Source organism: Halichoeres trimaculatus, unplaced genomic scaffold (genome assembly GCF_033239565.1).
Source record: "Halichoeres trimaculatus isolate MK-OKI-2021-1 unplaced genomic scaffold, fHalTri1.1 fHalTri1_scaffold_11, whole genome shotgun sequence".
NCBI lineage: Eukaryota > Metazoa > Chordata > Actinopteri > Labriformes > Labridae > Halichoeres > Halichoeres trimaculatus.
In genome coordinates this window covers 32,761,266-32,773,940 of record NW_027437189.1, presented here as the reverse complement: position 1 = coordinate 32,773,940, position 12,675 = coordinate 32,761,266, and the positions used below count along the sequence as shown (strand labels likewise).

At 40.3% G+C, this 12,675-nt stretch overlaps 1 protein-coding gene across 2 annotated transcripts in view; it reads right to left on the bottom strand.

The window, feature by feature from the left end:
* Positions 1-2,154: 2,154 nt before the first annotated feature.
* sema3h (sema domain, immunoglobulin domain (Ig), short basic domain, secreted, (semaphorin) 3H) overlaps positions 2,155-12,675 on the bottom strand; it is a 111,036-nt gene continuing 100,515 nt past the window's right edge. For both annotated transcript variants that reach the window (XM_074681173.1, XM_074681174.1), the window contains exons 16-18: positions 12,448-12,509; positions 9,963-10,105; positions 2,155-9,882 (exon numbers count right to left, since the gene is read on the bottom strand). In XM_074681173.1, coding sequence (XP_074537274.1) covers positions 9,418-9,882; positions 9,963-10,105; positions 12,448-12,509 — 670 coding nt within the window. In that variant the 3' untranslated portion in view covers positions 2,155-9,417. The remainder of the gene's footprint in view (positions 9,883-9,962; positions 10,106-12,447; positions 12,510-12,675) is intronic.

The following is a 12,675-nucleotide window of genomic DNA, read 5'->3' as shown; positions in this document are numbered from 1 at the left end:
CCTATTGTTTTCTCTGTAACAATTGTACCTGCTGCCTCCAAGTCTTTCTGGAGCACTTTCAGGGTGGTCCTTGGCTCGTTGAGTACTCTTCTGACTATCTTTCTTCAGAGAGCTCTTTGCCTTTACCCATCATGTGGTGTGTCGTATTTAACTGCTTGGTGAAAAAACAACCTTTTTTATTGGACCATCAATTTGCTCTAGCCCAGCTGATGTTGATTTGCACCAGTTGGAAGTTCAAGTAATAATTACTGACAGATTTCAGGTGGTATGGTGCATTTCCTTGCCAAAGTATACAGCCTTTCCATGGTGTGTTCAATACTTTTTTCCTGTGTTATCGTACTTAATTCCACATAATCATTATTTATAGACTTGATTGTCGTGATTTCTTTTCATGTGTGGATTATTTGGGTTAATACCAATGTCTGGTAGAAATTTTGTTTGAATTGCATCTTTGGAAATAAATGTGATGAGAAAAAGTTGTCGCATTCAATACTTATTTTCCCCACTGCATCTCAGGTTTATATCTTGAAGAGAGAAACCTTATCTTCCTAAAGTAAATGTCAAGAAATACCATGCAGATTAGTCTGGATTAAACCAGCATAAATCTTGAAAGATATACATTTATCCATCACATGTTTAAGGTAGATGGCAAAGGCTAGGCTACATTAAAGAAATTGCATTGCTCTCTGATATTCTGCATATCTGTGAAACAGAAGAAGAAAAAAGGTTTTACAATTGTGTGGTATTTCTGTGTAGCAGAAATAACTGCATGTATCCACAGCACAAACACACACACACACACACACACACACACACACACACACACACACACACACACACACACACACACACACACACACACACACACACACACACACACACACACCATTGATGTACTGTTTAGTGCCTACTACAGGCCAATTGCTTTTTTTCTTAAAATAAATAAATAAATAAATAAATAAATAAAAAGAAAATGAAACAATCTTAACTTGCATACATTTATATTTTATATTTCACTATGTCATTTGTCATCAGGCACAAATTTAGCAGCCTATAGAGCTGAGTGAAATCTTTGGTCAATGGAGCCTGGCAGTATGGATCTGCTCGATCCCAGAAAATGAATCAGGCAGGTCCATTTGCTCTGCAAGGTTACGTGTTAATCATACAGAAGATGAATTGCTGGATGTCTGCTTTTGTTGCTCTTTGAATTCTGTGTAGTGTTTTTCTTCTTCATTGGATTTATTAGTAGGGTACACTGTGTTGCGCTGCTATGGCATCACACTATAGCTGACGCAGCTATCAGCATCCAGCTTACACGCCACCTACCAAGAGGGGCATGGTTGGTGTTGGGAACGCAAACAGGACCAGGCTTTATTGATCCAACCCGCACCAAACTGACCTGGTCCATACCGGACCACTTGGTGGAAATGGTACTTAAGTGATGATTTGTGGGCTGAGGGAACATCTGACTTATTGTCCATGGAAAAAAAGTGTTGGAATGATAGAGCTGGCCCCACAGTTACAAAAGCAGTGTACAACAACAGGGTCCTTAAATGTTACATTAGCATTTTGTAAGCTTCTTGTCTCTCATATAATTTTTTGAGGTTGGCCCTAGTTGTTAAAGTAACCTGAGGGGAAGTGGTTGGGGCAGACAAATGGATAAGCAACTGTAGTCATCACATTGTTGTTCTTGGACAGAATATACAAACATTGGTGACAACCAACAGTGCAGATCCTTTCTGTCTCTAATTTTTGGCATGGTTACCACAGTAATGCAGGAGGAAGTGGAATTGCTTGTGGAGTGAGAATAATTTTTCCTGCATGTTGAGGAAAATCACCTGTTTGACCGCTGGAGCCATTTCAAACCTTCAAGTGTTCCCATTTGGTAAGCTAACAGGAGTTTTTTAGCTTCTAACTGCAGTATGTACTTATGTATAGACAAGGAAATGTTTTTTTTTTTGTCTTTTTTTTGTCTTTTAAAATATCTGTTCAAAATGTTCACAAGTTTAAATCATCTTGAGAACACCAAAGAGATAGTCTTTAGGATTACCTTTTGATTGTGGTTTACATAAGCTACATGAAGCTAGCGAGGAGCATATGCTAAACAAATTACAAAAGAAGAAAACACATAGCAGAACTGGCTTTCACCTGACATCCTCTATTTTATATATTTGAGTGTCGTTAAGTGTCTGTACATTTTCCCCATCCCCAACAAACCCATCAAACCACAAACATGATCATTTGAAGGCCGACCTTTATACATATTTACAAAAAGAAAACCAACGTTTCCACACATGAGAAGAGCTGTTTGAAGACATTTTGCAAAGAAGTCATTCTGGAAAATCAGCAGAGATGAAAATTGGCACTGAGATGTAAACACAGCAGTGAGAGTGAAACACATGAGGCTGGTCTAATAAATGAGGAGTAGCTCTGCACCGCGTCTTTGATGGAAACATTAAATGTTTAAAATGGTTTTCAATAAAAATGTCTCCCAGGAGTTCTGCCATGGACTTGTGCGGCATTTTGATCTCACACAAATTACACACACTCATATACACACAAAATACACAAGTGTTAGTCGAAAATGACTCTTTCCATATTTTCTTTGATTGCTGAATTTGATGAAGGCGTGTACGTGGGAAGAAACTGAATGGGCGGTGGTGACTGGGTGTAAACTCTAAATGAAATCAAACTTCTCAAATGCAGAATGGAGGGTTTGAGATTCCAAAACAAGCATCAAATTTAGTTTTATAAACACAAGGGTGTGGAAACTGGCTAGCTGGACAAGTCTCAGTCTGTATTTTTGACAGCTGGTCAGCTTGGTCTCAGCTGCAAATAGAAAACTGAGGGTTCACCACCACTGCTGGTGCTGCAAGCTAGGCTGCTAGCTTCTGTGGTTCAATCAAAAAAAGGATTGTTTTTATATATTTTTATTTAATTTTGGGAAGATGTAAGATTCTTGGGATTTGATGGGAGGAAAGAAAAAGAACAAAACTAAGTCTAGCTGCTTACTCTGTTCGAAACTTCTGTGTTATGTCTATGTGCTAAGCTAAATTAAGCTAATCTGAGCTAAATTATTGACAATCAGACTCACGTCATCTCGACTGTGTACAAGCAACTCTGGGCCAAAAGGTGTCACTGCAATCCACTCCAAACAGATAGTCCTCACAGTCCCATGATTTCTAAATTCATGATGCTTCTGTATGATTTCAGTCCAGTAAAATAGGATCAGAAATCAGGCCTCTTTCATATTTTTAAATACTTTTAGGGAATAAAGCTATAGGAGCGAAGATGGAAACACTCTTCTGGGCATTGTTATGACTGTTATGCTGTTTGAATAATAGTTGCTCTAGTTTTTGCTCCTTGCTTGAGTGGTACATGCCTTTTAACCTTTTTTTAACACCAAATGTTTATGAACTTCTTGTGTAGTGTTTTATAAAGTGAGCTCTGCTAAGCTCACACTGTTTAACAAAGCTGGCCCACACTAAGTGTCCTTGTCTACTTCATGTTTGATCAAAGTCTGAGAGCAGAAGTCTTGATGTCGTTTCGATTCTGCCAGCTTCACACTCGCCCACACACCCTTTCATTTGGAGATGTGGCCGTACCTGACACTTAAACACTGCTCTATAAACACACTCTCTCGCTGTCTTTCCAAACATACACACTTACACATACACACACTTAATCAGAAGTATGAACTGGGGAGCTCTTTCATGTGGCCAAGGCCAAGAAGCCAAGGGGCCAAGCCCATGCTAATTTTCTCTCTGCTCTGAGCCGCTCTGGTTTATTTTTCTAACAGCTTCAAAAGTCCGTCTGATCCATTGCTGGGTGCCCTGCTCGGCTGATTGACTGGCTCGGCCTCTGAACTTTCGTCATCTCCTCTCACACAGAAGCATACTGTACACAGGCGGCAGTGCAGAGGAGGGGAGACTCTGCAGGATCCAGGGATGGAATAAATTCACTCTATTACAGAGGGGATTGCGTGCTTGAATCATCTTTGTGGGATGAAATTAAATCTTTGAAACTATGAGTGGCTGTTATTGTTGGACCTAACCATGCACATAAACGCATCTCTTTCCAGCAAACCATAGAAAATAGAGTTAAGTCTTAATTTAATTAGTGAGTCTGGCTTTCCTCTTTTCCGACTACATTCCTTTGAATGTTTTTTTATTCATCAGTTTCGATATATTTTTTACCTCTGGTGCAGTGGAGTCTGAGAGCTATGCTTTCACTCAGCTGAGCACAATTAGTTTCAGCTTTTTTCAATTCATAGTTCTGGAAGAATGTCAAAAAACTGTGAAGAGACTGTTCCTTCACTGCAAAAAGACTAAAATCTTATCAAGTGATTTTGTCTTATTTTAAGTAGAAAAAATGTCTTTTTACACTTGATATGAGCCACATTCAACTGGTCAGTCAAGAAAATGTCTTGTTTTAAGTTATTTAAAGACAAAATTAGGGATGTCCCAGTCTGATACACTGATCAGTATCAGCGCCGTTTAAGCTTTTTTGGAGGGTCAGATAGAGTGTTCATCGAGGAGGTACCAACAGGGCTCACTTTGACACAACAAATACGATTCATCAGTAGCCTCATTTACATGGGTAGTTTTCCTCAATCTGAATAAAATCAATCAGATTAAGTTAATCTGATTTCATCTGTATACATGAAGTATCAGTAAAGAGATCCACGTTCAATCCGTGTGTACATGGCCCTAGCTGAATCTGACTGAATTGTTTTTTTTGACCTGCCCATTACGTCACTCTGCCACTACCTGTAAATGTGTAAGAGAAGAAGAGGTGCACTTCCTGCTTCCTGTTTACCTCAGGAAAGATGGATTTACGTTATATTTTGTTGGAGAAGCTAATTGTGTCCAGTTTTTCTGTTTGTTTGCCATGTTTGTTTTAGTTTGGCTGCGTGTTGCTCTGCATACGTTATTTACGTGCCTCTTACGCACTAAGGAGCGCATGCGCAGACCGAACAATCCCCTATATATCAACCCAATCCACTCCACTCAGCAGTTTACATGGTGCATGGAAAGCATTATCAAACGGCGTAGACTACCCTTTACAATCTGACCCGAAATACAATCAGATCTGGGTGAATCAGATTGGCTAAGGTGTTTACATGAGACATTTTAAGTCTGATTGACCTTTCAATCTGATTGTAAATAGGATTTTTGGGCCTATGTAAACAGGGCTACTGACAACGGAATCATCCAACAGACTGCGGGATTATCAGAGAAAGGTATCAGATTGGATCAGTATTGGACCAATATCTGTAAAACATATCATGAAAAAGTGGTATCAGAAGTCAAAATCTCTGTATATCTTGTACACCCAGGGACAAAAAATACGTCTGAATTGCTTGTAAAGTAAAAAAAAAAAAAAAAATCGGCCTGTGGAGCAAAAAAAAAAATGCTTGAAAATTTGCTAAAACATAGAAAAATGTATCAATACAAGTAACTTTCCTACAGTTCAACTGGCTGGGTTTTTTTTGTTGTTGTTTGTTTTCTTTTCTTTTCTTTTCTTTTCTTTTCTTTTCTTTTCTTTTCTTTTCTTTTCTTTTTTCAACTTGTTACAACCATTCAGGACTCATTTTTGTCTTTGAATAAATTGAAAAAAAAACACGTTTTTTCTGGACTGGTTAGGTGAATTAGGCTCATATTAAGTCTAAAGAGACATTTTTTACTGAAAATAAGGAAAAACACTTGATAAGATTTCACTTTTAGTTCCTGTTTTTACAATCCAAAGCAGATCCTAAAGAACAATAAGAGAAAAAAAATAACGATAATAGGCAAGGTGGCAGTGGGACGGTGCTCTGAGATGAAGCATTTGTAAGTCTAAACAGCAGCCTTCAAAAAGTGGGCTCACCAAAGTACAGAACATGCTCACAACAGAAAAACAGACAGGAAGACAAACACAGTTTAAATAAGTGTACAGCTCGTGAGTCACTGTGGTTGGATTGCTTGATGAGGAGCTTGAACCGTTTCCACAAAAATCACTCCAAATTCAACAAATAAATACAAACAAGAAGGTTTAAATGGAGATGGAACAAGTTACTGCCAGAGTCCAAAGTCCTGCTGACATCAGTCCAGTCCAGCACTGCCTCCAAGTTCCAACTTTTTATTATAAAGGCTTCTTTATTATACATCAAGCCTGCGTCATACTTTTACAGCCAGATGTCGTTACCAGCTGGAAGTACAGGACCAGCAAGTATAGACCTCCACTTCTTTAGTTGGGCTGGAACCAACTTAAAGTCACCGGTGTCCCATTTAGGTCCAGAGCCATAGGCTGAAAAAAACATGCATGTTCTGTACAGTCTCTTAGAGTCCATGTTGAGCGTGTTTTTCCATCCATGTCGTATCAAACACGACTTAAATGTTTCAAAAGACAGCTTGGTATGTAACACAGAGCAATGTGCAGGGTTTTACCATGTCATTATCTATAATACGAGTAATTCATGCAGGGATTATTTAAATATGACCAATTAAATCACCCTCTTATGAAGTTTCAGCTCATTAAAACCTTTTGAAACATGTTCAATGAGAAATGTCAGGAGTTCATGTTTGAGTTCTTTTTAAGGCTCGATTCTACCTCATCTAATAGCAGCTTGACAGTTTTCTTCCTCGCACATCTTCAACTGTGTCCTGGAGTTCATGTGCAGGTCTGACCTCTGTTTACATGACAATAATCCTAACAGCTAACTGAATAATGTACTCTACTTGGACACCGAGCAAACACAACAAACACACAACAAAGGATGAGGTTGTTTTTTTTTTCAAACAGAATAAACCACACCAGGTTTAAATGTTAAACCACGCCTTGTGCTAAGTGTATGTCAGTTGCATGGCGTAAAATCAGTGCCGGATATAGCCGGGTATTCTAAACATAATGGAAACATCTCCTGCAGCGTGTCACTGCGGCTGCAGCCTCCTGGGAAAGTAGATCTGTAACCTCATCAAAGCCGTGGCTGAGCTTTTCTGGGCCTTTCATCTCTGTGGTCGTGGTTTGTCATCTCACGGTCAGACCACACCTATCTGAAGAACACACTCTCTCTGTAGGTGACTGCTGCTGAATATTCACTCAGGGGGAAGTGTGCACAAACATAATCACAACAAGAAATGCCTCTTAAACTATCACAGCTCATTACTTTCCAAACAGTATGTTTCAGATTGAAAAACCCTTAACTTTAGAGGATAAATGACTTTCTCTTTAGCTAACTTGAGCCGTTGTTTCAGAACAGTCTCTGCCGATGCATCCGAGAAATCTTTCCACAATGGAACCAATGCAAAGCTTCATTTTCCAGAAAGTAGCTTGTCAATCCAAAGCTTTTAAGGTAGGGTCTGCAGGATTTTCTTAAAAAACAAAATGTCAACTTTTACTGGAAACATCCTCAATCATCTCCTATGGGCCTCTGTACACGTGTGTCATTGGTTGCAAATCAGAATATTGGCATTAACCCAGTTGCACACAGCTATGTAAACACCAATATCCCTTTTTAAAAACCAGAATATGCTCATATTCCAGTTTTTAATTGCGTCGTGATGTTCTCAGTGCGTTGAGATGTCCAAGCGTTGCTGTTTTGATCGGGGTATCACGTAAACAGGAATAACCCTGTTTGCTTACCCATGTAAACAGGTTATTCTGAATGTTCCAGAAACCAAAATGTTGACCTTGAAACAAATATTCACTGCATGTAAAGTCAGTGTCTGTGTCTGCCTCAACCACCTCCTCGGCCTGTATGTTGATGTTTAGGTTGTCGGGACATTTCTTAGCCCAGACTACCATATTTTCCGCACTACAAGGGGCACCTAAAAGCCTTGCGTTTTCTCAAAAGCCAACAGTGCACCTTATAATCCGATGCGCCCTACATATATATCAATATTGATTAATCATGGCTACCATAGTTAGGGGGCGTCGCCGGAGTAACAGCGGTATGCAGCAAGAACCTATAAAAATGGAATTCTGCTAAGTGCTAACATTAGCTCACAGGCTGGCCCGGGCTTCTTCTCTTGTTTATTGTTAGAGCAATACAGCGCCCTCCAAAGGTCTGGCATTTGAACTGATCTCTGAAAACGGCTTTTCTAGACGGCAGACACAGCTTCGTCTTTACAGCGCACTTTTTTTGAAAACGGCACAGAAAATAGTTGGATAGGAAAATGTGCTGCTCTGTGTGGATGTAACCTGAGTTTGACTGACTTATTGACTGTTTTGTTGAAATTCCCTTTAGCGCAGCTCCATCTAGTGGATGCATAACGCAACCCCAGCCACTACTGTAGCTTCTACTCTATGCACCTTATAATGTGGTGCAGTGCGGAAAATACGGTAGGTGGTGTTGATGATAGGGAGTGGATGTAGCTATTCAGAGCGGCTACGATAGTGGACGTAGCACGGAGGAAGAAAAACACAACCAAAGTGAAACGAAACGCCAAACAGATAAAGCTTGGCTCAACTTTCACTCACATTTGGTACTTGGAGAGCAGCTCAGGATGAAGAGCTAGGTGAGTGAGCTTTTTGCCAAGTATGTGTCAAATACCCGTGGTTAGCTTGTGCTAACATGCCGAGTCAGGTGCTCAGCTCTCTAGTCTCTCCCACAAAGAAATGCGATACTACAAGTGGTTGCTGGGCTAGCTAGTGTGTTTATGTAGTCATGGTTGGAGGCAGTAGGTGAGCCCAGTTCGTATGTTGTGTTTACTGACGAGTCACGACATTTCCTGCAGACTCTACCTTGAAGAAGTTGCACATGAGTTTAGGAAGGGCCAATGGGTGCAGTTGATTTTGAGTTTGAATACAGCTCATGTTAACTTTTTGAAAATGCTTCTTGCAGCAGCACCCGCTCTTTGCCTGAAGGGTAAATCATCTAAAAACATCTGTTCTGCTTTGGAGAATAATCAACTGTGTATATGTAATCTGGGCAAAAGCATGCAAAGCCATCAGTCTGGCCTCAGAAGGCAGGACTCATTACAGAGGCTGATTTTTGTGATGCATGTTATCTTTCTGTAGGATTACTCTGTCTCTCTGTAGATCCTCCAAATCTAAAACAACCTCTCTGCCATCCATCTGGACACGCTGCTCATCCTTCATTCAACATGCTATCCAACTTTGAGCATTTTATTTACAAGTGTCCAGATGAAACAGTCCTCTCTGTTCATACCGTCCTGTACATACTTCAGTTTGTGTAGCTTAGGTTAAAAGTCTGTCATGGTACGCTGGATGGATGATTCTCTTTAGTTTGTAGGTAAGTGCATGCGCGTCACAGTCTCTGTACATACAGTATGATCTATCTCAGTGTATAAGTCAAGTGTGTGTTTATGTGTTAGCATGGATGTGTGTGTGTGTGTGTGTGTGTGTGTGTGTGTGTGTGTGTGTGTGTGGGTGTGTGTAAGTCTCTGAAAGCTTCACTCTTCCTCTGCGACACATTCAAGTGCTCCTTGGTGCCCTCAGCTGTGGCTTGCTCCTACTCTTCCTCCCTGCAGCCCTTCCTCCCCCTCCTCCTCCTCCTCCTCCTCTTCCTCCCCCGTGCTTGTGCCTCTCCCCCTTCTCTTTCTCCTTGTTCGGCTTCACCATGATGTCACTGTGGCGACGGTGGTTGCGTGGGGGTCGGTATCCCAGAGCCCGGCAGTGCTGGCCGATGTTCCCTGGGTGAACCAGAGCCATGACGTCTTCGTACCAGGGCTGGATTCCTGCGCTCTGATAGGACGGGCTGGACCAGGAAGCAAGGAGACTGTTGGCTGAGGGGCTCCAGACGGCGAGGCGGACAGTGACGGCAGTCCAGTGGTATCCATGCTCCTCCACCTGGCAGTGGTAGACGCCGCTGTGAGAGAGCTCAGCCTGGCGGATCAGGATGCCGCGCTCGATTACGACAACCTGCTCCCCTGTGACCACCTGAAGAGAGCAGGTACCAGGTAAGTTACTGAACTTTGTCTCAGTTCTACCAGAGCTTATGAAGCTTGGACTGTGTTTACCTGGTTAAGTTCAGGACTGTTCTCTCCAGCCTGTTTGTACCAGGTCACAGCAGCGTGTCTGGATCGGGGCAGACACTCCAGGTAAGTGCTGTTGCCTTCGACGACCATCATCACCCTCTGCTCTGCCTCCACCTGTAGCCCAGCTGAGGAACATCAAAGAAAAGATGTGACAGGTTAGGGCTGTTGTTTACCTGAAGCTCTCTCTGTTACTTCTCTCCTTATTCCTGTGTCTTTTTTTCAGTTGCAGACTTTGCATTGTTTTAACTCCCTGGAGAGAGTTCAACTCTGCTTTCAATTAGCAGAAATTCAAAAGATGTAAAGCTTCCTTATCACACTGGAACTCATATACCGGTGATATTGGGCTATAAAATGAAACTGACCTAAATGCTGTAACTCCAATGAATATATATTGAGTTCAGCTTTTTCAATATGGCACTCGCTAATGATGGCTTCAAAACTTTGCATGACAAACAAATGGGTGACATCACAGAGATTCTCTCTTTGTATTACACAGTCTAAGGTTTAAATATGTTCATCAGAAAAGGGGGCAACAGCACCAGTGTCTTTACATTTTATTCCCAGTGACAAACATCAAGACTTGCTCTGTTCATATGTGCGTTGGACAAATTATTGTTCACATCTCAAACCCGAGCTCAAAAGCCAACTCCATTTTTTTAACCAGGTGTGCGTTTGTTTTGGAATTAAATGGAGATCGGATCAAAACAAATTTTCTTTGTTCAAGAAAACTTTTTACTGGATACAACGCCTGAGAATCTGTGTATGGTTCGTTCTTTCGTTATTGTTTCAAAACGAAATCCAAAAAAACGAAAAAAATGACTTGTTTTTCTGTTTTTCTGTTTTAAAACCAAAACAGAAAAACGGAATAACAGAAAATTAAAAATGGAAAAACGGAAAATATTAATATTAATATAAAAATGTATTTTATTTCTTATGGTCCTAAAGGCGGCTCCTTTACCAATAATAGAGCGCTGCGGGAGATAAATTAAGGCACAAAGCCGTTACGCATGAAACGAGTCATAGCTCGCGGAACAGGTGAAAAAGAGGGAAGGAAAAAAACGTTATCAACTTCTCTGATGATTCTTGGTTTATCTGAGAGCAGATCAGACAGCAGCAGACTGTGTACTGACTGTCTCATTGAAACACACGGGAGTGTGCATATATGCGCAGATAAGATGGAGTGGATCATCAGCGATCTGTTACTTGTAAAGAAAAAGGCTCAGGGAACATGTCCATATAAACCTTTAATGTGAGTTATTTTTCTAATTTTATTATAGAGAGTTCACATTTGAAATCAAAATATCACACAAACAATTTTGAGACAATCTTTTATTATTTTTCATTTTTCCATTTTTAAAACCAGGACAGAAAAACATGGTTTTTCTGATTTTCTGTTATTCCGTTTTTCCGTTTTGGTTTTAAAACAGAAAAACAAAAAAACAAGTCCGTTTTTTTTTTGCTTTTTTTGTATTTCATTGTGAAACAGAATAACAATAGAACGAACCATACACAGATTCCAGAGGTAAGGTATTTATCAGTACAGTTACATAGCGCTACAGTTTGAAACGTGACATGACGTGACGTATAGCGCTATCACCAGCATGGTCCGACGTATCTGTAGGCTAACGTGACAACAAGTAAACATTTTAGCCATATGTAAGTAGTTTGATAGCTGTCTATATTTAGCACAGCTGACAGCCTGGTGCTTTGAGACGTGTCTGTAATCATCAACCTAGCAGAGCTAACGTAACCTCACTCTTCATTTTAATGATAGACTCTCAAGTTTGAACAGACCACTGCAGAATAACTACTGACTGTGGGTTCGAATGAACATTATCAGTTACAAACAGTTTAGCTCCTGTGTTAGCCTTTAGCTCGTGCTCTATCACTCTCCTGTTTATCTTTCTTCTACTCTTCTGTCCTTTTTTCTGTCTGACAGTTAGGCTCTTGTGTCCACTATCACTACAAAATGAATCACAGAAATCATTTTCAGCTGAGAAAAACACAGATCTCTCTTCTCACTGTCAAACTTGGTCAGCTGTTGTCATAGAGACCTAGACGTGCTGTAAATCAGTTTGGTCCTGCTCAACCTGATCTGGAAGCTAAGAAGTAGTAATTTGAAATAAACTGTAACCAGCAATAATGGTGCTAATAATCTCATTTTAAAGTGTGGATTACAATCAGGCATATATCTAGAGGGGAGATTTTTTTCCAAGATCACCTAGAAACTCCTCACAGCCCCTTTAAATAATCCACTGGAAGATATGTTGCTCTTACCACTACCACATTTAATGCCCATTGGATCAAAGTGGAGTCAGAAGTGTTAATTAAAAAAAAGAAAAATCTCACCTTCAATATGTTTTTAAGGTTTAAATGTGTAATTAATTCCCTTTAATTTTACTTCCACAGATTGTTCCAGTTAGAATAAGTAAACAAAGCAACACTAAACAGTGTTGTGACTCCTCACCTCCCTGTCTGACACACTGAGTTAACGGATCTTCATCCTCCCCCAAGTGACGAGCGTTTCTCCTGCAGTAAGAAAGACATGAAATGACTTGTAACAAAGAAAAACAGCTCACTTATTACTCAAGAGATCTGCATTGTTCATTGTTGGGTCATAAACAGTTTTGAGAACACGTTTGACAACAAAGTAACATATTTAACTGCCTTGAATAGGGAATCATGAAAACACCCA